General features: G+C 42.7%; 2 protein-coding genes across 7 annotated transcripts in view; both read left to right on the top strand.

The window, feature by feature from the left end:
- Window positions 1-17,551, top strand: part of C4H4orf50 (chromosome 4 C4orf50 homolog) — a 79,399-nt gene extending 61,848 nt beyond the window's left edge. For all 5 annotated transcript variants that reach the window (XR_004751031.1, XR_004751033.1, XR_004751032.1 and 2 more), the window contains one exon: window positions 14,846-17,551. The gene's annotated coding sequence lies outside the window, so the exon portion shown is untranslated. The remainder of the gene's footprint in view (window positions 1-14,845) is intronic.
- A 4,407-nt stretch (window positions 17,552-21,958) lies between these two features.
- CRMP1 (collapsin response mediator protein 1) overlaps window positions 21,959-25,591 on the top strand; it is a 49,400-nt gene continuing 45,767 nt past the window's right edge. Inside the window, exon 1 of one of the 2 annotated variants that reach the window (XM_035323581.1) lies at window positions 21,959-22,788. In XM_035323581.1, coding sequence (XP_035179472.1) covers window positions 22,417-22,788 — 372 coding nt within the window. In that variant the 5' untranslated portion in view covers window positions 21,959-22,416. Of the gene's footprint in view, window positions 22,789-24,829; window positions 25,195-25,591 lie in introns of those variants that run through there. The other variant, XM_035323582.1, reaches the window with a different exon arrangement.

Genomic DNA, 25,591 nt, shown 5'->3' with positions numbered 1-25,591 from the left:
TGTGCATTTACCACCTTTTGCTACTGCAAATGGCAGGGATTTACATATTTTGAAGCAAAGAAAGAAAACCTATTGTCTCCATGAGAAATGTAAATGACCTGAACATACATGGGAAGTGGCCTGGTGTCATTCTTTAAGAGCTGTGTGCTCTTTCCCAGGCGCAAGGCCATGCAGTCTGCAGGATAATCAGCCACATAATCCTCAGCAGCTTCATATGCTCAAGCAAAAGTACAGGATGCAGGACATCTAGGCTAGCCATCACAGTCTCTTTGCGGTTCTTTTGGCTGTAATGATTTAGAGAACAGACTCTGGTGTCTGGTACTTTAAGTTAAAATCTTGTCTAGGACTTTGAATGGGGAGAAAGAAAGGTCATCCTCTTCCTCGTTGCTGCCTGTGCAGAGACATGAGCCGTGGGAGAGCTGCCCTCCATCAGAGAACACCCGTTGAACTGGCTGCATCCCAGTGCTGTCAGTGAGTCTGGTGAAGGCATCACATGAATATCTATTTATACAGGAGTGAGGAAGGGTGGAAGGAAATGAGGGTGAATGAACTACCTTATTTAGAAGCTCCCTGTGAGCTTGCCAAAATCCCTTAAAATATATCACTTAGAATAAAAATTACTTCAGGGTGTAAGGAAGATTTAAATAGTATTTTCTGTATTGCTAAATAATGTTTACCTGGGGAGATACAACATGTAAATTATAAATGAATGAGGAAGAGCTGGTGATATATTAGAAGTATTATCTCCAACCTGAGGCCTTCAGTCAAAAGCGAAGGTCATCTGTTAATGTTAAAGAACACAGCACTGGGTATTTACGTTTCATATTTCTTCTTTTTTGAGTTGAATTTTCTTCACATAAACAGTGCGGTGCTTTTCTGAGGAGACATGTTCTATGTCTTCTTGTTAGGCTTCCTAAATTATATTATTCTGTGATAGATTTTGTGTTTCATGAGTAAGGATCTGTAGTGTGCTGAATGACTGCTCTTCACTGGTGTGTAACAACTCAGACCATGCACACATTAAGCCTCATTTCTCCTAATCCGTGTTCCTGTAATGGAATTGAAACTTTTTTACTTTTTTTTTTTTTTTTCTTCCAGAAACATTATTAAAGTATGCCTTACATCATGCTGAGTCAGACAGTAGTGTATACGAGTTACTAATTAGCCCCAAGAAGTACCCCTTGTGCTTTGCTGAATGATAGAGGGCATTCTCTTAAATTCCAGGCCTCATTTTTCACATTTACAAAAATGGGGCTGGAATTATTTGCAATAATAGTCTATGATGTAGTGAAACTGAGTTATTTGGGACAGGACTGTACTGGGCAAATGTGCTGGAGAAGGGAGAAGTGTATGATCTATCATATTCCTCTCCAAAATTTACCAGTGAGAATGAGCAAATTGGAAGTAGATGGAGACTTGTCTCCTGTTTGCTGAAGTGAAGGAGGACTTGTGAGGGGGATATGTACCTGTCCTCCTCATGGGCCTCTGGGTTTTTCTTCCTACAAAGCAAGAGGGGATGTTTGAGACTTTGGTGTCTCCTGGGGCTTGAGTGGTTTTGTACTGCTGAAGGAGCAGAAACCATCCACTGATGAAGTACATAGGCAACAGCAGTATTGATTAATTGAACTCCGCTTTTGTAACTGCTAATTAAACTCCTTTTATGTTTTTGTTTTGTTTTGTTTTGTTTTGTTTTCATGTATAAGCTGTATCATTACACCCAACAAAATGTTTGTTGTTACCTGCTGTGATTTTGAATAATTCATTGTATTAATATGCAGTTTGGGACCATCATATATATTCTCTCTGGAGAAAACCAATGGTTGCTTCACTGTTTTTGTATCTTTGAATGTGAATGGAAAGCAGGATTTGGCTCACATGGTCTTTTATCAGGGAGTTAATTTTGAATCAGCTGAACACATGAAAGAAATTGTAATGCAGTTACAGCATTTGCAATATGTGTGTTTTTATGAAATAGCTGGCTAAGGTACAGAGTAACCCGAGCAAATCAGACCAGGATGTCCACAAAAAACTGTCTTGTACTTTCAGTTAATTGTTTCTGCAGATGTAGTCATTGACAATAACGTGTTTATCTTACATCAGTATTACTGCTGCTATCAATGTCATTTGTTTTTTTTTCCTTTTCCTAATGGATGGATCAGCCAAATCTAAATATAAAATTCTACTTTTTCCATTATAATAGGGATTTTTTTCCAGTGAGTTTTGTGAGTTGCCAAGGAAACAAGAAAACACTGAGGTAAGGTCAGAAAAATGGTGGCATGCCAACCATTGTTCCTAGATTTTTGGTCCCAGCTTAGTACCGGATAAATGATATCGCTGAGGAGTCCAGCTGTTAGCTGATACTGGCAGTAACTTCTCAACAAAGACAGGTGTGGTATGTTTGTTTGGATTAGAAGAAAGTCAGTGGGAACACTTCGCAGTGAAGGGTCACCATATCAGGAAAACAAAACAAAACAAAACAAAACAAAACAAAACAAAAAAAAGATTTTGTTTTTCACCCCAGTCCTGGGCTGGTTTATGTAGTAGCTTCATTGTGGCACTGTCCACTTGTGCTTCATTACTGTCTCAGGGCTGCATTGATTCCATCTCTTGTACAGTGTGTAACAGCCAAGGCCTTTCAGAGTACGAGGCTGAAATCTTCTTTCTGGCTGTCTTCACAGATAATTATAGAATGTTTTATCGTTTTCCAAATAATGAAAATACTGTCCTCTGAACACAAAGCAGACTGGTTTAATGTTAATACAAAGGTCATTCCTAAAGGTTAACTGCTTTATAAATATCCAGATTGTTCCCTCCACTCACTACAAGTTTGCAATCTGCTTAATATATGCACAGTCAGGAAAAAGATGTAAATATAATGCTAAAAGCAGACACTTGTAACTATTGCTCTTGCTTTTCTTCAGCTTATGCAACTGTTTGCAGTAACTTGGTGCCAGCAGAACTGTTGTGTCCTAGTACTTCAGGCTTAATTTTCTGTCTCCTGACTGCACTGTTCTCATTCCAACCCTCTTGAACAGATCTGTTTGAGGAAAGTTTGCAAGACCAAGCCCATTAGCTAAAAGCCACAAGTACATAACCAGCTGCTTAAGCCATCAGTCTAGAAGTGAGCTCACCCATGAAGCTATGCCAGCTGAAGTTGTGGCTGAAAGCACCTAGTTACCAAACATTTTGACCATAAGAAGCCCTCCCCTCAAATCTCACCCAGACAGATTGCACTATCTGCTTCTTCCTTTGCAAGTGACTGACTGAACTTCCCACTTCCAGGGGTTTTCCAGTGAGTCTGTCCTATCTTTTATCTGTAGCTTGATGAGAGCCATTCTTTTCTCATCCACCTATTCACAGAAGAGCCTAAAAGGGCAGAGGTTATCTGCATCCATGGCCTTCTCTCCGCAGGCACACCCAGAGGATCTCTGGTGGTAAATAGGATTCTTGCTCCACAGGCATGCAAGTCTGTTGAAGGTGATGAGGTAATCAAGGTTATCTCCAAGAGCTCCTTATAAAATTACAGTCTAATGCATTAACAAGATGTAGGAGAGAAGAGTGTATTTTATAGAAACGTAGTCAGAAAGTCTGAAACTAATTGCTTAAAGTGGGTGGAGAAAGCTGATGGAGTGTGATAGACATACAGATTTTTTTTTTTTCCTGTTTGCAGAATAGATACTGTTGATTAACTGGGCTTAGTATAGCACTGCATATGTTAACTGAGCATAAAATTGTTCCTACTACTTGGGAAATGCCTGCTATTTGGATGAACTTAACAGGCCATGTTCTGGATGTTATTGCACATGTGAATTTTTGAAGTTTTAGTTATACTCCTGCAGATAACGCCACTGTTTTTTGTGAACTTAGTATTAAATTGTTTTCCAGTTCTAGTGTCAATGTGTTTATTTGTAGTAAGAATTGAAACAAATGTAAAAAGAAATGTGGAAGTTATACCTATAGAATGTGTACTCTGAAAAGCCTCATACTCAGAAACAATGCCAGGGAATCCCCAGTTCACACTTGCCACTTAGTGCTAGTGCCCCAGGAGATGTCAAATGCTTGTCTGTCAACCAGGCTGCTAGTTTACAACCTTTATCCTATAATCCTAACCCTTTCTGGTTTGTGCTTGATGGTCATGCTGATGTCTTGTTGGCCAGAAAAATCTCTGCATCATTTTTGGTGCCGTTCTGGACATGATCTTCTATTCTGCAGGCATGGGCTGCACACGGTGCTCCTAGTGCATCATCCTACATTTAACCATATTAGAATATTTATAGAAAGCCAGTGGTTTCATTTCCATGCTAGCTGGAAATTGGAATTGCAAATTAGAGTCACCTTCTTGGTCTAGAACTGGAATTTGCATAGATGTCTACATCTATTTAATAGCTGAATAAAACATGTTATAGTGACTACAATAGAGGGTCAAATTTGTTGTTCTCAGGTCTGAATGCATGCCATAGTTGTGCGTGTACTTACTTCATGGCAGCGTGAGTGCTGGGCACATGCTGTTGATTTGTTTCCTCTCCCCTTTCCAATACCTTGTCCTAGTTTTAATGCAGAAAAGATTTTTACAACATCCGAGTCTGGATAGCATCTCCTTGGTGCTGTGTCCTGTGCAGTTGTATAAATTCCCTGAGCATTGCCATGGCCATTTCAGAGAAGTGACTGGTGGACGTATGACAAAATGGAGATGGTTATAGGAAAGGCTCAGCAAGTAGCAGAAGAAAATATGGTGGAGTGAATACACAAATTAAAAACTGAACTTAAAAGAACATGTTGAAATATAACTAATGTTAATTAACTCAAAATCTTTTCTTTCCAGAAGCCAAACTGCTGTTGAATTGATGGGCACTAGGGAATTTTAAAAAGTGAGAGGGAAAGAGAGAGAGAGAGTGCCTCAGGAAAATAATTCATTGTGTCTAATTGTAGGCTCCAGGCTGGGAACATACAACAATTACAGGTCTTTGGAAAATTGAAGGATGAGATTTTAGTGGGTCTCCTTTAATAGGAAAATGGATGGATAGAAGCCTTTGATGAAGAACACAGAAGGTTATGTAGCAGTCACAGCATATTCTGTCTTATTTGGGACAGAGAGCCAGATGCATCACTGTTACATAAGCCTGCTGATCTGCATAGAGAGCTTTGTGATAATAGGAATTTGAGAAAAAAAAAATCCTTTTCAACTTAGCCAATGCAAACATATGAAATTAGTATCTTCTTAAGCTTTTTTGTTGCTTTCTCTGGAGCTGCACAGTTATGTTTAATAGGGAAAACCCCACAAAACATGTTTTTCCTTGAAAGGCTTGCTTTTGAAAGTAAAGTGGGGAAGGGATGAATACCTGAGCTAAGGACGAAGAGTGAATCCATATGTTTAGGGGTCTGGACCACAAGATGTGTTGTAGACCTATTATTTAGGTCTATTATTTTGTGTTGTGGCCTATTATTTAAGTGGTGTAGATAGAAAAAGATAATTCCATTTTGCAGAGGATTTTGATAAATTTGGCTTTTTTTGGATTTGAAATGAAAATGAGTGTTTTTTTGGTTGTTTGTTTTGTTTTTGTTTTGTTTTACCCAGTTCTTAATTAAGTTAAGACCTGGAACTGAAAGCATCAGAAGCTTTGGGTTCCCCAGATCAAGGCACCCTGTCTGCATTCTCTGGCTGATGGGGATGCCAAGGAGTTGCACGTTTCCAGAGCTTCCAGTCTCTTGCTTCTTATCCTGCATGGTGGGCTAACAGGGAGCTGGCAGCCTTGGAGTCTACAAGCAGGGATACTCGGCTCTGAGTTTATTGGCAAGCTGCCTAATGAGATCTGTAGAGGAGCCAACAGCTTAGGAGCTCTGCAATCTTTGAGGCGATCCTGGAGCAATAACTTTTTTCAAACTCCTACTCTCTGTCAATCTGCCAGCAGTGCTGTTGAAGACCAGGGAAGAGGACCTGGCAGGAAATCAGGCGTGATTCCTGCAGCCTCATCAAAATCCAATGTTCTGTGAAAAGTGTTTCTGACTGCTTTTAGTACCCCCATGTGGAAACACTTACATGCCAGCACCTGATCTTGGAGGTCCTGCAGCCCCTTGCTTTAGATATAGTGCATACAAAGCCCAGTGAGGAGGAAGAGAGGATAAAGAGATATGAACATCATCCTAGTGGCTCTGTTAGTTTGGGATCATCTCTGCACTGGTCTGGGATTTACTGGTTATGCCCATATATAACCATATGCTGGGTCAAGCAGCAGCCTGGAAATCAACTTCTTGCCACCCCATTTTACGTGGCTCTGTAGATGGGATGCAGGTCAGCAGCAGCTCGTCACATAGTGCCAGGCTGCCTGTAGTCTGATGACCTACAAATCCCTGTTTTCCTTATGGTATTCGAGGACATGGGTATTCTAGGAAGCCTAGCAGCTGATACGATGGTACTGCAAAGGCAGATGAAGTACTTGTCAGCACCCTGCACTTTTTCCCCTGCTTATTTTATGGCTGACCTTGAAGTCTGTGTCTGAGTAGAGATATTGGTCCAGCACGGGCAGGAGAATTGTCTGGGCATGTGTGTCCCAAGCATGTACTTAAAATTCAATAGACGTCCCCAGTATAAGTTATAGCAGCCTAAAGCCTGCTGTAATTTATACTTATCCACAACTACAGAGTGACATTTCAGCAGTCAGAGGTTCCTGGAGGGTGAGCATGTTGTCACTTTTTCTAGCCATGGAGCAGGAGGATGGTAGTACAGCAGACTTTGGGGCTCATGATGGCCCCTGTAGGGTGAATTAGGACTAATGATGCCATGCAAAGCTGCCCAAATGACAGAGGGAATCTGAGCCACTGTGTTCATTTTGTCTGATTTCCATTTTTTTTTCAATGCTCAAGGGGACAGGATTGTAAAATGTTGACTTCCTTCTATAGAGGTCATATGCTAAATGGTGAATCCTCCACCACACAGATAAAGCTTGACCAGGGAAAATTGTTTTGCCTCTGTAAGCATTGATGGGAATAACGAATGTTTTTTTCATCAATAATTTTAAAGCAGTAGGATTTGGGATAAAATCATTTATTAAACTCTGCAGACTTTAGATTGCTGCCTCTGAGCAAATTTTGATGTTGGTCCTTAGGCTTTCCAAGTGACTAGGGGACTGTCCGTCAGAGCTGTGGGGTGTCCAAGGCCCTGTACCCACTGCCTCTGGCAGACAGGGCTGTGCAGGCTGCCACACAAAGCTCCTGCAGGCTGGTCTGGCAGCAGGTTGAGGAAACAACCACAGAAAGCCTATGATTTCCCATTGATTTCTTATTGTAGTGATGCTTTTTTGATTGCTACTTAAAAAAACATCCTGCCTACTCTAGCAGTTATTCTGGCTTGCAATAGGCTTTTGTAAAGATGGATCAAAATAAAAATAAATACAAATCTCAAATATTTGTGTGCTCCTGTCTTCCTAAGCTTTTGCTCTGGTGTGCAGAGCATCCAGAAATCCTTATCTCAGATGCTACCTAATCTGTTCTGGATGAGCATACATCATTTTCCCCTGCATGGCTGAAGGGGTAGTGAGATCTAAAATGCCTTGATGAAATGTGAATTTACTTGCCCGTTTTTCTTATGCTGACAGCAGCAAGGCAAACCTGCTGATCAATTACTTGTATGACTGTGTGTTTAAGGGGAAGATATTTCTTTGTTACTGCTACAGCTCTGCTGCAGCAATTAAAAAAAAAAAAAAAAAAAAAAAAAGTGTTTAAGGAGGTCACAATAACTCTGGAAGTGTCTTTGGTGACTAAACATTATTCTCTAAATATGCAGTGTTGCTGATGATTTTTCCTGCTCTCCTGTGAGTCATAAAATCTTGTCTTATATTGAGTGAGCCACTCTTAATGACCTTGACTTTTAAAGAAAACGTCTGTGACTCCCCCTAATTCAAATAATTTAAATGAATGTTTTTTCTGAAGGACATTTGTGGTGCTTTCCAGATCACCAAACATCCTGAAGGACAACGGCAGCCCCACATTTGCAGGCACCACTGCTCTTCCCATGACAAAGCCTCTCTGGCACAAAGGTTGCTGTGGCATAGATGAATGCAGCCCTTGGTCTTCTGGGTAGCTTTTACCCATGGAAATATGAATATGTCTGTCTGGGAAGATCATCTGGTAAAGAGACAGCATTCTCCCGAGACTGAAAGGCCCAGATGGCTTCTACTTCCAAAGAGCTTATGTTTACCTGCTCACATGTACTCTTTTCTGCCAGCAGGTCTTTCAAATGTTCGTGGTTGCACTTACCTCCTTGGCTTCCCCAGCATCGCCCACAGACCCACTCTGAGGCACAGGGTTTCCCCTCATTGTCTGTTGATTCAGTTTGCAATGCCTTGCTGCAAGGAGGTTGAATGAAACCCAGCAAATGAAGCATGCTTTTTTACAGGCTTCATATCTGTTACTTACTCTAAGTACATCTGTTCCGGTTCTGAGAAACTTGCATTGCACATTACCAGCAGAATCTTATATTTAAGATTATGATGTTAAGGATACCTCTCTGAGAACCTGTAGGGAAAAGGAGTGGCCCACCAACCCCAAAGGTTTGGAAATAACTGAGCTGATTGTGCTTCTGTTTGCATATGGGTTTTAGGGCTGCATGTGTGTTGTGTGTCAACCTGGGTGTAAGATGTTCATCACTGAAATAAACACCATGTGTTCTAATTGCACACACACAGGCAGTGCCATGCTGCTGTCATATTTGGGGATACTGTGCTCTTCTTGTCTCTATAGTGTGAGGTTAACTCATTTGTAGTAGCCTTTAAATCCATTATAACTGTCTTAATGAGAGATGTAAAGAGACGTAAATAACACCAAGTTCATGTCCTCAATTTACCTTAGGATGAAAAGACCCCGTACTTAATAAGTGCCAATAGATTTTCAAGGCTAGTAAAAGCTCTGGAGTGTATAAATGGAGTGATGTCTGTACAGGAAAATCAAATCAGTAAACATCTTCCTGTGGAAGATGCTTTGAATATAAAGGTGGTTTAATTGCTTCTTATTGTAAATTGGAATAATTGGAATAGGGCCATTATTTAACTAGGGCTAGCACTGGGTGAACTCTTCATCATTAAAAAACAAACAAACAAACAAACAAACAAACAAAAAAAAAACACTTTCCAGCTGGTTTTATCTTTTGTCTGTATGTTTCTCAACAATCTGTGATCAGACTTTGAGGTTTCTTAGTTTGTCATTTCCAATTTTTGGACTGTTTCATACCAGCATGTTTCACGCTAAGCTCCTTGGCAAGCTGGCTTGCTTTGGCTGCATTTTCAATACTATGGGTTAGAGATTGATCTTGTAAGTTCACGTGTTACTGCTGCCTGCCTGCAAAGTTCTGGAATATTTGATGAGCAGGAGGTTAGGAATTGGGATTCTTCTGTAAGCATTAGTCTGTCAAAGCTGTCGTGCATCAGAACAAGTATTTGCAAGGATGTTATTTTAGAAGATATTTCTGAAAGCAAATATATTATTGTGGTGGTTTTACCGTGCTAGGCAGTTGAACACCACAACCGCTCTCTCACTCCCCCTCCTCAGATGAGGAGGGGAAGAAGTAAAGGAAAGAACAACTCACGGGTTGAGATAAGGATGATTTAATTAAAAAGGGGAAATATATATATATATAATTAAGGAAATATTATTATTAATTAAACAATTCAACTAAAGGGAAAAAAGGGAAAGGGGAAAAGGGAGGGGGGAAAAAAGGGAATAACTAAACAAAACAAGTAAAGGCTATGTGGAAGTGCAGAGGAAAGAAATTACTCTCTACTTCCCACAAATGAGCGATGCTTGACCACGTCCTTGAAGCAGGGCCTCAACGCACGTAGCTGGTGTTCGGGAGGAGGACAGACGTTTCGCAACGAGAGCCCACCCCTCCCCTCTTCTTCCTTTTTCCACCTTTTATTGCTGAGTGTGACATCATATGGTATGGAATATCCCTTTGGTTGGTTTAGGTCAGCTGCCCTGCTGATGTTTCTTTCTCACTTTTTGCCCACCCCCTAGGAGGGTCAGAGAGAGTCCTGGTGCAGTGCCAGCACTTCTCAGCAGCAGACACAACACCGGTGTGATACCACTGCTGTTCTAGCTACAAGTGCAGAGCGCAGCACTGTATGGGCTGCTGCAGGGAAAGTTAACATCCCAGCCAGACCCAGTACAATTATTTACATATAAATACATATATATGTATATATATATAGTTATGTCAGTATTAGAATAAATAAACTTCCAGGATTGTGCTCAGCACAGTGGTGAATTCAGCTCTCAATGCCCATTTGTGAGATTTACATTTGCAACACCTGGTCACTGTGGTTACCCAACCCCAATTAAGACTCCTAAATTGTTCTTCTCCAAACAGTGTAAATATGAGTGTGTGTTACATTTTCCTGAAAAGTTCCATACTGTTAATAGCATTGCTCATGTTTTATATTGACCAGATTCAACTGTTAATGAAAGTTATGCATTTTGCATAGAATTTGATTAAAACAAACCTCATTCATCACTGCATGAATTCATTTTCCCAGGGTTACTCTGTTAGTTTGAAAAGAAAGAAATTGCCATAAATCCAGAGCAATAATGTTGAATCAGATCTATAAATGTAACACAATTTAGTATGTAATACCTTTATTAAGCACAAAAAAAAAAAAGAAAAAAAAGAAAAAAAAAAGATTACCATGATTTCATTTTCTAACAGAAGATAATGTAATTTATTTATGGTTTCAAGGAGCCATGGCTGTTTAGTTGTTGGTGTGTTTTTTTTTTTTTTTGTTAGTGATGGGTTTTTGTTTTTTGTTTTATTTTTCCCCTGGGATGCAATTGGCACAGCTTTTCCTTTCCTCTGAGATATAGCCAAGCTCTGTTGGCCTTTAGTTGTAATTGGGATCAATATGTCTTCATTCCGAATTTAATGAGATTCACACCTCTTGAGCTCCAACATGAATCCATCAATTAAAAATTAACTTTAGAAAAAGCAAGTTGTGAATGAGAAGACCACATCAAATACTGTTTGATTTTCTTTTTCCAAGTACAGAAATCAAACGTTTTTGCAAAGATCATTGTGCTTTTGGTTAAACAACATTTATTTACCAAATGGCTGAGGGATCCCATGTGTATTGTGGCAAAAAGCAGCTTTGCAATATTTCCTTTCTTGCAATCTCATTCACCAGTTCTTCTATTATCAGATAATCTAACTTTGTCTAAATAAATAAGTTTATATTATGAAATCAGGTTGTACTGTAAGACGTACATGAAACAACTTATGGTAGATCATTTTTTATTAAGACATATGCCACAGACTTTTAATTTTCTGTAATTAATGGAAATTATAAAAATGACTGGATGCTCGTGATTATATTAGTCAGACCAAGTAAAGTATCTTTAACTTCATTATCAAATGCTGAAGAACATCAAAAGCCTTCATGCCTGCCATTTTCTCTCATTTGTGCTGCTGTAGCTCCAGAACAATGGTAAAAGCCAGTGGTGCTTCAATGATGCCAAAGAGGTGATAATATGTGATGCTTGGTAATGGCCAAAACAGAGCAGAGTAATTATTTTATATTTTGGAGCATACATTATTTTCAGGTGTTCACTGTCAAACATTCAAACATTTGTTCACAGATTATATGTATGTCGTTGTTTATACAGAAATTTTATTAATGTGTTGAATTTTTCACTTTCTTCCCTTTAAATACCTCTAATAATAATAATAATAAACCAAAACAAAAACAAAAAACAATGGTGTAATTACCCTATATATCAGGGCTGAGGCATAAAGCACTCACTGTGTATTGGTGACTTCAATTCTTTGATGTTGTTTGTTAGTTATTATCAGCAAATATTCCCAGTATGCATTGGCTGAGATTAGTCAAAAAGCAGAGTGATGCTGTTGGAATTACATGATGGTGTACTGCCTAAATTCACCTCAAATACTTGGAAAGTTAGCAGACATCATTTTGATATGCTTTTTACAGAAGTATCACAAGTTTTCATGCCCTCTTTCAGAAAATCAGAAGAAAATTGTGTCCTTCCTATGATCCTACAGTTTCCTGAGACTTAGTGCATGATGAATAAGGATAGATGAGTATGGTAAGGAGCAGCTAGAACAAATAAATGCAGGCGCCACACAGAGGTTATAAAAGATTGAAGAACACCAACTGGGCACATGAAAATGCTTCGCTGATCTTTGCTATGTTGGGAATGATTCAACCCTGGCATAAGGCAGTGGAGCACATTTTTATTTTGTAAGGTTCCCTTTAAGGCTTCAATGTCATGAAGAAATCAGTTTTGTTCAATGACCTTCTGCATTAGCAGTTCTTTGTGCCGGTGACTGAAATTGATTTTGCTCCTTTTGTGATGTGGAGGAGCATGAACCCGGCCTCTGCATTGCTGCTCAAGCAAGTGCTTTAGCCATAACAAAGAACAGGAAGCCAGCAGATTTCTGAGCACCAGAAATACCCATGCTGAAACTTATAGGTTCACTGTTGATAAAGACTCAGCTGGTTTTTAATCATTGTGAAGCCCTGCTGGAAACTGCACCTTTGTGCTTATGCACTGCACATGCTTGGTTGATAATTTTATTTGGTAAAGTGACATCATGAAGACCTTTATTTGCCTCAAGCATTTCACAAAAGAGACATCTTCCCTGACAAGAGTAATTACAAAACAGTTCAGTAGTCATTTACGTTGCCATATTACTTAGAGTTAGATAAGAGGTATGAAGAAAAAGAATAGGAGGTGGGTGAATAATAAATACGTCAGGAAAATAAGACTGCAAGGAGCATAAAGGTTGAAAAAGACCTGGAGTGGAGAATAAAATGAGGGATAAATAAGTTCATATGAGAAGGAACAGTGGAAGGAACGTAAAAGAGAAGGTGAAGAGTCTGACAAAAATAAGAAACTTAATTGATGACTAACTTTAAATAAACAAGCTATAAAAATGGAAGGAAATTTTATGCAAATAATGACTTTAAGACTGTAAATGCTCCCAAGTTTTGCAGTGCCTGTTTCACGAATATCCTTTAATGTTGACTTTAGAAAACTGGAGAATTTGATTTAAATTTAAATTGGTGGCTGACAAAAATATGGTCACTAAAGTGAAAACAAAACAAAGCAAAAAAAAATAAAAATAAAATAAAAAAGCATGGTAATTGAATTAATGAAATTTGAATCAGGCTCTATTATTCTGGCCATACAAGTTTTCAGACCTGATATGTTAAAGACTGTTTTCCCTTTGAAATAGTCAGTAAATACTGGCAATGATGGGTGGCTCCTGTGCAAGCAAATGAAAGGCTGAAGGTGCAAACTCTCTGTCTTCTAAAATAAGATGAGTTTTAGGAGGTCCTAAGGACTCATCTCTCTGATCCTGCATAGTTCCTCTGTGCTCTGACAGGATAACAGAGAAGAGATCTTCTGTTAGTGAAAGGCAAGAAACAGGAATGTGTTCCTGACTGGTAGTGTTAGGTGATGGTTGGGCTTGATGATCTCATGGGTCTTTCCCAACCTGAATGATTCTGTGATTCTTTAGCCTAGCACCAGCACTCTTGTAGCCTTCCCTTTCTTCTCCTGAGGACAAGAATGACCTGCAATGGACTCTGCTTATTGGCAGTACAGCTTAGGGCTCTGTGTGACCATGAAAAGAGAGGAAACTCCAAAAACTGGTTTGGATACACCTACAGCAGAGATAAAGTGTAATATCTTAAGAAAGTTTCTGGTGTTTTATCGAATCAGAAGTAGGTCTGAGCATTTGCCACCTTCTGATCCAAGATGGAAATCTCAACTAGTGAGTACGGAATAACTGATTTCAAATCTCTCATCTCTAGGATTCACAGCTGTGCTCTTGCACAGCTGGTACACTTCTGGCTCAATTACTGTCTCTTGCATAACTTACTGTTTTTGTTTCCTGCAATATCCCATATTGCTTCTTCTCCAAAAATTATGGCCTCCCCATTATTACTCTGCCTCATTCTACAAGATATTTTTTTCTAGTTCTGTTCTTCCTTTTCCTGCTTGGAAAAGTTTTCCTATCCTAAGATACAAGCCATAAGGGCTCCTTTTTTTTTTTTTTTTTCCTTTTTTTTTTTTTTTTTACGGTTCTTATTCTTTTGGCACATGTTGGTGAATGGGACGTGTTTTATTGATGACAGCTGGTTATTATAATAATGATTGCAATATATCAATGTTTTAGAATTTTGTATGTGGTTACCATTTCCCATACTCTTGATGTACTAAGATGTATGTTTCTGTAACAGATATCAAGTTTTAGCCAACAAATGCAGGCAATGCATCATTGATTTTATTTAACAGTAATAATTATTCCCAATTGGAAATTGCAAAGCCAGACTTTGAAACTTGATATTTGAAGGAGTATTCAAATGATGAATCTGAAGTTGTTCTGAGAAGAGGCAAAGAAATAGAGCTTACTTGGAAGGCTGGATTTGTGATGGTTGTCATGCCTGGAATGAACTTTATCCAAAAGTCTACTTCTGTGGATCCCAGCCAAGGGGATTATGAAACAGTGTTGGGAAGATGGCAGGAACTGTTCTTTCTCATAGTGATAAATAGATGAGAGGAACTTGTTTACAGGAAGGAGTAGCAAACATATAGTATAGGCTTTTCATCTTAAAATCAGTGAATCATGGGAGAACATCTTGATGTGTTTAAAACAATTCAGTTTCCACAACGTGTTCTCTTAATGCGCAAATTATTGTGTTTGTATGGAAGCACCAAGGCACACTACTTTCCAAATATTTTATTTTGGCCTTAAATGAATAATGTTTCTTTAAATTGTGGAAATCCAGATTCTTCTCTTATGTTTTTCTCTTTGTGTTTTCTCTTTCCCCTTATCCAGGGAACAATGTATTGCTCACATAGAAGAAGCAATACTGCTCTGAAGAAACTCTGAAAAGTTTTTTGACCTGGAGGTTACCACAGCTGCTTCGTTATGGGAAAACTGAGAAGCTGCACTGATTTACCATCTGCCTTGTTTTAGCCACAACCTGTAGTGAAAGTTGGCTTTGTGAGCCAAACTGCTGCGTAGTTTGAGATTTTATTTGTTTGTTTGTTTGTTTTTCTTAGGATCTCAGCATTTGCATTTTAAAGAAAATTCTATGTTAAGTACAGACCTCAGTCTTTATGGGTCTGCTTATGTGGGCATGTAATATCTTCAGCCTCGTATGGTCTTGAGAATTGCTAAACAATGCTTTGATCTGAGTTAGGATGCTGAGTAATTCTGAGGACATGTTACTTGAAGTGCTGGCTATGAAATGAGATTTTTAAAAGGGTAAGTAGGAATTGAGGAGGCACTTGGAACATCAGAACACTGTGTCATAATACTATAGATTGATTATTTCAACCACATGAATAGGCCACACTGAATTTAATTTTTGGATAAGTTATTCACATGCATACTTTCTTTTCCTGAAATAGGTGTTTTTGTGCACACTGGTTGGTAATATTACATGTAGTTGCAAAATGTTTTTTGCATCACTATGTATAAAGTAAGTTTATGCACCCATATCCCTGCTATTCATATCTGAATACCTATTTGTGAAGGCAGGGAGATGTGAACACTCGTGCATATGGATATGTACATTCCTTTTTTAACTAAAGGCTTGCACACATCACTGTTGAAGGCAATACTCAGGTTGACCTGAGTGGGAGTAGCTATGGGTACTGCTCTCCAAAACACTCCCTTACAGTGTAATGCACTTTCAGTGTTGATAACTGTTTTATGACTTCTATTTCCTCTTTTTATATTTTTTATTTTTTTAATGTTGAGCTAGATGCTAGAATGTGCTGCTCTTTACAAAGCTTTGTCTCCCAGTAATAGCAGATATTCTTTGAAAGGAGGCAGAAGTGGAAACTGTGGAATCCCAGATCAGATTAATGTAATGTGCATTTCTAGATTATGATTAGTAACAAGATGACACGTTGGCATGGTAACACTTGAAGCTTAACTACAAGTTCTTAAAATAAAGCAATGACATATGTGTAGGTTTCTCTCCATGTGCGTCCCCTCCACCTGAAAACATGTATCATTTCCACAACTCTCAGGCAATTAAACCCTACTTCTTACTTTTGAATTAAGTGCTGAACTAAAACATCATGCCTCTTTCCTAGTAGTTATGCATAATATCCCACCATGAGTTATAAATGTTGATAATGAACCTGTGCATTTTGTGACATCTTAGGCTTTCTGCCATTAGGTTTCATTTAAAAATGATTAGCATAAAGAACATAAAGCATGCATCATTCCTTGAGATCCACATTGATCTTTAAATTCTGCCACCTCCTAATATGAAAATCGTCTTACCAATATTGGAAAACCGTGTTTATTATTTAAATTGACAGACTGGTGGGTGCATTTCATGTGGCTGAGGATTGGCAAGTAAAATCCTAACTTTACCTGAAATCACTGTAATAAAGTGGTAAAGTTTTTAATGTGAGATTATCAGCTGAGACTGAGAGCCTAGCTATTATTTTCTGGTTGGCTTATGGTGGAAAGTGCTGTCTAGTTGCTATAGAGTCTGTTCAGTTTCCTTTCACTAAGCAGGAGCTAACCTGTTTAGATGTGCTGTCTATGGCAAATGTGCCAGGCGCTGCTTTACATGTGTCATTGTTTTGTGTTAAACTTTCTCAGAATGCAAAATGGGGCACTTTGTTCAGATTGCTTTATATGCACAATATTGCTTTGACCAAATTCCTTACAGCCAGAGAATCGAGATGCTGCTAAGTTCTGCCTAAGTAAATACAGCCTTCTTCTCTCACCCTATGTGGACAAAATGGGCAGTATTACATTAAGATTTCTTTGGCAGTTCATTTATTCCCATATACTGTACAGTATAGAGCATCACAAGATATTGAAAATGCAGCTTACGGTATTTCCACAGCTCCTTTTGCAACCTTGAGACCCTGAATTCTATTCTTCACACCAATATGTATGGCATATGCTGGGAGTACAGTGATTGACTCCTGCACGATAATCATGTTACATTCAGAATAATACAGTTGCCAGGAAATATTTCACATACGCACTTCAGTTCCCAAGTTAAACCTTCTGCTAAGGCATGGCTGATGTTTGTCCTTGTGGGCTTTTAAAAAGTGGAAGCCCAGATCTGTGCTTCACAAATCAACCTGCATTTCTAACTTGCAGATGAAGGACTTCAGTATTTGAATTTTCCATGGTCGTGGGGTGGAGGGAGGGACATGTGCATGCTGGGTTTTGCCACTAATCCTTCAGAAATCCTTTAGTGCCTTAAGGAGGCAGAGGGGAAACAGACATGAGGATTACAGAAATTTGCTCAAACCTCTTTCCTGCTTCAGCAGAGTTCCTTTAAAATATATTGTGCCTTTGGCTCCAAATATATTTGCATTAGAAATCAGTAGCTATGGGATTATAGACAGGAATTTTTGTCCCTGTACAAATGTTAGGAAAGAAAGTATACTGTTTCTTATGTAGGATGTGAATTAAAAATACAGCTAACAAGTTCTACGTTGGCATCCATACACAAACTATTATTTGACAATGACTTGCAAGTTGAAGGTAAAGCCAAAACAAGGAGGAAATTTAAATGTATTAGATGAAACACTTGTACCACTGAAGTGTCCAGCAAATTTCCACTGGGAAAATTTCTCCCTGGGACCAAGATTTCATGCTGTCTTCTACTTGGCTAAATAAGTGCACACATTTGATAGGTACTAAAGCATCACACTCTGTTTAATGTTTTCTATACACAGAGGAGGGGAAAAGAGTAGTTGTGGAGACCTACCTTGATTTGGAGTTGTTGGGATCTGGGGTATAAATTTCTGTTCACTGATATTTCTTTATGTAACAAACTCTTGCTATTGGAATATGAATATGCAAATGTAAATTCCAATATGGGAGGTTACTATGCAGTGTGCACTAACCGATGCTGAATATCTGCATTTCTCCACTCTCTATATTGTGGTTTTGTCCTCTGTAAAATGAAGAAAAATGTAGTTAACAGGAAAAAAAAAACTTTATGCATAAAAAACAATACACAAAAAGCCTGTGTGAGGCAATTCATGTACTCACTAATGGTCCTAAGTGGATCTTAGGAAAAAATGAATAAGCCTTTAGCATAGGGGGGAATTTTATCTTCTAGGAATTAGGAGTAATTTGATGGCACAGAGCTACCAAAAAAAGAAAAAAGAAAATAAAAAAAAGGGAAAATGAAAATGGAAAAAAAAAAAAAAAAGGAAAAGGAGAAAAAAAAATGTGGGCCTGAGAATCAGAGAGTTCAAAGTGGTGGTTCTCTATTTTGCTCCCTGTGATGACAAACAAGTTTTAAAGAATATGTAAATAGTTCAAAGAAATTCATTACACGGCTCACAGTACGTCAGACAATATGCAGCATGGAACAGATTTTTATAGCTTGTTTATAAATTAGGATTCTGTCTTTTGTTTGGAACTTAGAAAAAGAAACCATGTAAATTAAATAAGGAGTAAACACTCACTGCTCACATTGGACTGAAACAAAGATATTTCCCCACCTCCTGAGGTATTAATGAGAAATCTGGGATGAATAATCTATGGAGACCTTGCCTTTTGAGCTCTATTGCTGTGCAGATATTTAACTCTTCTGCACAGCCACCAGTGTTATGGCAACCAGAAGTCATGAAGATAAATTGTTAGGGACACAAATTGGGTTCCTTCCATTTGAAGAGGTGCCAAAGGATGCACAAAAAGGCTGGGGTTTATGGTTTGATACTTGTTAAAAAGATGTATCAACGTAGGTGTGGTTTTTCAGGGGGGTGGGGTTGTAAATAAATGCAAAAAGTTTAAACTTTTCGGTGTCAAAGTGGAGAAGCTAACTGAAAAGTTTCAGTAATATTAGAGGCCTCTCTTGCTTTGATCTGTTCCAGTAAAACCTTACAGATAACTTTTCAGCAAAGATTTCCACTCTAAGACATATGTCATGGATATGAACTGTACATATGTATTAATTTTCAATGTAACTAAGGGGGATACAGAATTGTAATGAAGTCACAAAGTCTACTTGATGATTATCACAGATTTGTAACTCTCACTTAAATTATGTAAGATATGTTGACATTTTATCTTGTTAACAAGATGTATTTTTCTATGTTAGTTAAATGTATACTTTGTATAATTTTGTATATTAAATGTATGCATATTTTAAATTAAAAACTTTATAATTTTAATTATTTTTAACTCTAAAATGGTGACGGAGCTTCTGAAATATAGTTGTAAATCCAGCTGTATCCCTGCACAGCAACCTAGAAAGTCTCCATTTTGAGGAAAGGCCACCAACCATCAGCTATGTGGTCTGCTAACTGGGTGGGGAAGCCTGAGCTCTCACTCCGCTTGGCAGAGGAGCTGCCATTCAGATTTTGGTGACTTAGCAAAATTAATGTGATTTAACAGAATACTATTGACAGGATCACTTGCTCAGGAAGTGGGAAACCTGAACCTTCACCAGCTTGTGGGGATTTGGATCCATGGGTCCTAGCTGTCAAGGGGGCAAATCACCAAAGCATAGGATGGGATTTTGTAGGGGGAGGAAGATATAGCAGCTAGAAATATAGCAGTCATGCAGAGCAGAGAGAGGGAGTCTCAGTGACTCAGCTCTCTCTGGGAGAAAAAAATCGTGGGTCTCTCACTTCTTCAAGGCAGCTCATACAGTTTTAGTTCTTCCTTCCTTTCTTTCTTTCTTTCTTTCTTTCTTTCTTTCTTTCTTTCTTTCTTTCTGTCTTTCTTTCTTTCTTTCTTTCTCTTTCTTTTTCTTCCTTTCTTTCTTTTTCTTCTTTTCCTTCCTTCCTTCCTTCCTTCCTTCCTTCCTTCCTTCCTTCCTTCCTTCCTTCCTTCCTTCCTTCCTTCCTTCCCTCCTTCCTTCCTTCCTTCTTTCTTTTTATCTGATAATTCTGTCCTAAAATATACAATAGCAAAAATCAATAGAAAATATACACTGCATGTTCTCTGAGCCCCTGTACCAGGAAAGTCCTGTTTCACCTCTTGACATTCACAATGCTGAAGGAAGAGTTCCAGCTACAACTGCCAAGTCCATAAACTTGTTGGACTTTGATTGAAGGTTTTTGTTGAGTGAATGAAGCATGTCTCCAGATCTTCTGCTGCCTCTCATCTAACCTATTTGGAATATAATTCATTTGCCAGTAATGCTATGCTATGTTGGTATAATTGTTAAAGGTCCTATAGGAACAGGATGCACTTGCAGTCAAGTTCTGTCCTCTTTTCACCAAGTTATGCCAAGACAGGATGACACGCAGTGTCTGCAGGAAAAATATAACAAAACACTCTATTTCTCTAAAGCTGCATACATATTTTTAGGTAAACTCACACGGTGACAGGCTATCAGGCTGTAACTGGGTCTTCTAGAGCAGATAAAACTACAATTTCATCTCTTAGTGAACAGAAGAACAGAACGCATCTGTTCATTTAGAACACAGGTTTCAGTAAACTAAGGGCTACAGTTCAAAGAAAAAATATTTTTTAAGCAAACAAAGTCTGATATGATTTTATGCTGATTTATAAATTGAAAGTTTAATGCTGTTTTCTAAAACATTGATTTGATATGTTCCCAGAGTCTTGTGGTCTCCTAATGTAATACCATTAAGATGAATGTGTTAACTTAATGCTAAAAAATAGCATGTTTCCTTGTTATTTCAAAAAACCTGAGCAGTTTTAGAAACCTGAGCAATGTTAGCTAACTAGAACCCATGTGCAGAGTCCATCTTTCTTGGCTTTGTGGATGTTAAACAAAAGATGCTCTTCAGCTCTGAGTCACTGAGCAGCCACATGCATCATGTGCCACATATCCAACCTTCTATGGGACCATCAGAAACATTTATTTCTGGAGCTTAAAATTCATCACTTGATTAGAGGGATAGATTTCATAAAATGAATAATTTTCCCATCACTTAGGAAGACATGAAGGTCACATGTCACACTATATGTACTACCCACGTATCTCAATAACTACGAGGGTTTGGTGTCCTGTGGAGGAGCAAGTGGACTTTTTGTTTGTTTTATTTCCCCCATCATGGTCAATAAATCTCAATGTTACCATTAAGAGCAAAAAATGAAGATTTGCCTACATACCAGAGAATTATTTAAGGAAGCATCAAAGCAATGCCCTAGAAGCTATACATTTATTTTTTTCACACAGCAATGAAATCTCCATGCACTATGACTGCATTAATGAGGTAGCAAGGCTTATTAAGTGAACCATGGAATCCTGGGCATCCATGCTCAGAAACACCAGCCATGATGCTGCACCTACTCAAACTCGGAGCGCCAATAACCATAACTTTTGCCCGGTTCCCTGACACCCTCATTCAAACCACCTGATGTTCCAGGGCATCCAAGCCGGGAGACGCAGCAGAAGATGATGCTTGCCTCTGACTTGCCTAGGTGTGTTACATCGCTGCATTCTTTGGGCCCGTGGGCAGCTGTTACCGACCCAGCTGGCCACCCGGGTCTGCTTCCGATGGAACCCCAATGAATCCCCGGGGACCTCCAGCCCCCCCAACTCCTCCACCGCTTGCATCTGCCGCCTGCAGGCCCGCCGGGTGCTGAAGGGACAGCTCCGCGGGGGCGCGCCCGCGCTCCCGGGGCTCCATTGGGAGGGGTAGGGAGGAGGATGTTCCACGGGGGCGCGCTCGGCGGTGGCAGCGAGGCTTCTCGCCGCGGGACCGCGCAGCGCGGCCGGGGGCTGCAGGGCGGAGCGGGGCCCCCCCAGCCCCTCCCCGGGCACCGCCGCAGCCTCCTCCTGCGGAGGGAGGGAGGAAGGAAGGGAGGGAGGGAGGCGGGGAGTGTGCAAAGTGGGAGAAACTGCCCCCCCAGCCGGCCTGCAGAGATTTCCGCTTTTTTTTTTTTTTTTTCCTCGTTCGCACCGCACGGGGGGGTGCACGCAGCGGGCTCCCTCCTCCCCTTCCCTTCCCTCCCGCCGCCCTCCCCCCCCCCCCCCCCCCCGGCTCGCTCTTTATACCGGGGGAGCGTGTGCACTGCGGTCCTTGCTCGGGGAATTGCTGCTGCGCTTCCTATTCGTCAAGGGCTTTCCAATCACCTGCCTCTGCCACCCTCTCTTCTCCTCTCTTTGTACTTTATTTTCACGTGCTCTTTACTAACACGGCTATTTTTAAATACCGCTTGGATTTATTTCTTTCTCTCTCTTTTTAAAATTTTTTTCTTCCTTTTTTTAAAAATTCTTTTGGAGGGGGTGGATGGGGGGAGGGAGGCTACCGTTTTCATCTCCCTGAGGGAAAGATCCCACCAGCCAACCCAGCTCCGCCACTGCTGCATCCATCCATTCATTTTTATGGTCACCAACAGCCTATCCCGGTAGTAGAAGGTGCCGAGAAGTGGGAGGCAGAGAGAGAAGAGAGCGAGGGAGGGAGGGAGAGCTCCGGACAGCGAGAATGGCCGAGAGAAAGAGGAACTGGAATAAAGAAGATGACCTGCCCGTCTATCTGGCTAGGCCGGGCACGACAGCCCAGACACCGCGGCAGAAATACGGGGGGATGTTCGCCTCCGTGGAGGGGGCCTACGAGAACAAAACCATCGACTTCGACGCCTACAGCGTGGGGAAGAAGGGGTCCCGGACCCCTCGCAGCGGCAGCCGGCACGACATGCTGGACGGGGGGGACAACTACAGCGAGACGGCCAGCGACATCAGCGAGGTCTCGGGCTCGGTCATCAGCTCCCCGGGGGAGCGGGAGGACAAGACCCCCGGCGTGGAGATCCGCTACCCCGCGGGGAAGGAGCTGCTGCAGGGCCACGACAACGGGCAGGTGAGCGGGGAGACCCCCGGGCCGGAGGGGGGGGGGGGGGGGGGGGGCCCCCCCCCCCCCCCAGGGGGGGGGGGGGGGGGGCGGGGGGGGGACGGGGTCTCGTTGCCGGGAGTCTTTCGGCTCGGAAGGTCGGGGCAGTGCCCCCCTCCCGTCCTGGTCCTATCTCACTTGCCTGAGCTTTCAGGGGGTGCCTGGAGGGGCACGCAGCAGAAATAATTTTCCTTTGTAAGTGATGGCGATGAGTTTCCCTTCCTGCCGGCTAAACGCCGCACGCGCCGGCTGGGCGGAGGAGGAGGCTGGAGGGCAGCACGACCCCTCCATACCCCCCTATTACCCCTGTATGTCTCCCCTTCCACTCCCCCCGGCCCCACAGCCCGGGCCGGATGGGGCTAGCGGCGGAACAAAGCGGCTCGGCACGGCTTGGCTCGGCTCGGCACGGCTCGGCCCCGCCGCACTTTTGAGCTGGTCGGGAAAACTCCGCCGAGGCTGTCCCAGGGGGAGCCCCTGGCTCTGCCCCGACCCCCTGCTAGAGCCCCGGCAGCTTTCATTGTCTGCCGGGCGGGGAGCGTGTAGGGCGGGAGCATCGCCCCAAAACTCTGCCGCGGCTTCCCCGCCCTGGGGCTGCAGGAGAGTGAAGGGAAAGGAAACGTGAGGCCGGTGGGCTTCTCCATTTCACCCCAAGTCGTGGTATGTGGGCTGGGGGCACAGCCGGGGGCTGGCTCTGCTGGGAACTGGGTCAGTGATTTCCCCTTCAGAAGACATGCAGCCTGGCAGCACTGTCCCTGCCCTGCACCGCCACTCGGTGCGAATCCCCCCCTCTGCCTCAGCACCCCTCCTGGAGGCTCTGTGGCCTGCCCACGATCTGCTCTTTCTTCAGGCAAAACCGAGCTTTCCCCCTCTTTTCTCCCCTTCTTCAGTTTGAGTACGAAGCGGTGCTAGTGCCCCCCCTGCGGGTCCCCGATGCAGGTGGGTGTTGGGGCAGCACCTGGTGGGACACGGCAACTGCCCTGCAGTGACCTTGGGACCTTCTGCAGAGGCTGCCAGCTGCAGTGCAGCCTTCCCTTTACCACCTCACCCCATGAACCCCTGTGCCACCAGCAATGGGAGGACACGCTGAGCATCCCAAATCTTTTGGGACATCCTTGATGTTTCCCCCCAGCTTTTCCTGTGGGCTGCTTCTGAGTTCAGGCTGGAAGCCCTGGCTGGTAAGCACATTGCACGCTACCTCCATGGGTCTCACCACGCTTCCAATCTGTCTCAGGATTGAATCCAGGGGTGAGGAGGAGGCTGGGGACAAAGCTCCCTGGCTTCAGGAGTGCAGCGAGCAGCCACCCACCTGCCTGACTTCTGTGCAGCGGGGACTGGATCTGTTGCTAAACCCTGAATGAAGATTTTTGGGGATGTGTCAGGGACACCTGGCTGGGGGCCACCCCATGCCTGTGTGCATGTGGCAGGGCTGTGTGTGCAGCGTGGCCCTGGTTCCTCGTGCCTGTGAAGGGGGCTAATGTGGGGGCAGCGTTTACCCTCCCCACAACTGTATGTGGAGCGTTAATCAAGCAATGTGTGGACCCTCGGTGTCAGACAAGAAGGGAAGCTCCCACGTTTTCCCTCTGGCAAAGCGTCGCCTTGGCCTGGCCATGCCGACCCCATGCACTCCCTTGGGGACAGGGCAGAGCCGGGAGCGCCGCAGGGACAGCGACAAGGAAGGCAGCGGTGCTGGGGACAGAGCCGGCAGAGCCACTGCCAGCCGCAGAAATGCCCCCCCCCCCCCGCAATCCCACCTCCCCCGTGGGAACCCCCCCGTGGCACCCTGGCGGTGATACCGAACGAGCGAGCAGGGCGGCGGCGGGGCCGGGGGGCGGCGTTTCCCAGCGCCGGTGCGGGGGGGAGGCTCCGGCTGGCTTGATGGGCAGGGAAAGGGGGGTCGGGGGGGGGCTAGCGGTGGGGGCCAGGAGGGAAGGAAACGCTTCCTGGGTTGAGCTGAGCGAATCCCGCTCCGACCTGCAGCCGGGAGGGCGCTGCTGACGCTGGGAGAGGCAGCGCTCGCCGACAGCTCCCCCTTCCCCCCCCCCTTCAGGAGCCGCGTCCCTGTTTTATTGCAGCCGGGAAAAAAAAAAAAAAGAAAAAAGAAAGAAAAAAAAAAAGGTGCCGGGTTTGCTTGGCTCTCCCCTTCCTCTGGGCGAGGAAACTTTGCCTCCATTACACAGCTCTGCCGGGTCGCCCCCGCCCCACTCCATCACCCGAGCGGGCTCCGATTTTTTTTATTCCCGTTATTTCCAACCGGGATTTTTTTATTTTTATTATTATTATTTTTTTGCTGCCGGTCCTCGGGGCGCGTTGCGGGTGCCGGCGCTAGCGAGAGCCGACATGTCTTACCAGGGCAAGAAGAGCATCCCGCACATAACGGTAAGCGCAGCCCGGGCCGGTGCGCTCGCTCCTTTGTTAGCGGGCCGGGGGGGGGCGGCGGGGAGCCCCATCTCCCGAGGCTGCCTCCGGGGGTCCCCGGGGCTCGCCTGGGTACCGGCTTCGGTGCCATCTCCTCCTCCTGCAGCTCCGGGCTGGGAGCGGTTTTATTTCGATTTCCTTTTATCATTAGGCTGTGTTATTGTCTCCATTGTCTTTGATTCCATTATTTATTTATTTATCATCGTTATTTTATTTTATATTTTCCCCATCCCTCGTCCTCCGCGCACCGTGCGCCCTCGCCAGCCCCCATCCCGGTGGCGGTGGCTTTGGGGCGGGGGGGGGGGGGCTTGATAGCGGCTCTACCCCGGTGCTTGAGGGGTTGGGGGACCAGGGGACC

Source organism: Oxyura jamaicensis, chromosome 4 (assembly GCF_011077185.1).
Source record: "Oxyura jamaicensis isolate SHBP4307 breed ruddy duck chromosome 4, BPBGC_Ojam_1.0, whole genome shotgun sequence".
Taxonomy (NCBI): domain Eukaryota; kingdom Metazoa; phylum Chordata; class Aves; order Anseriformes; family Anatidae; genus Oxyura; species Oxyura jamaicensis.
The sequence above is the reverse complement of the archived record's forward strand: the minus strand, read 5'-3'. Positions and strand labels throughout refer to the sequence as shown.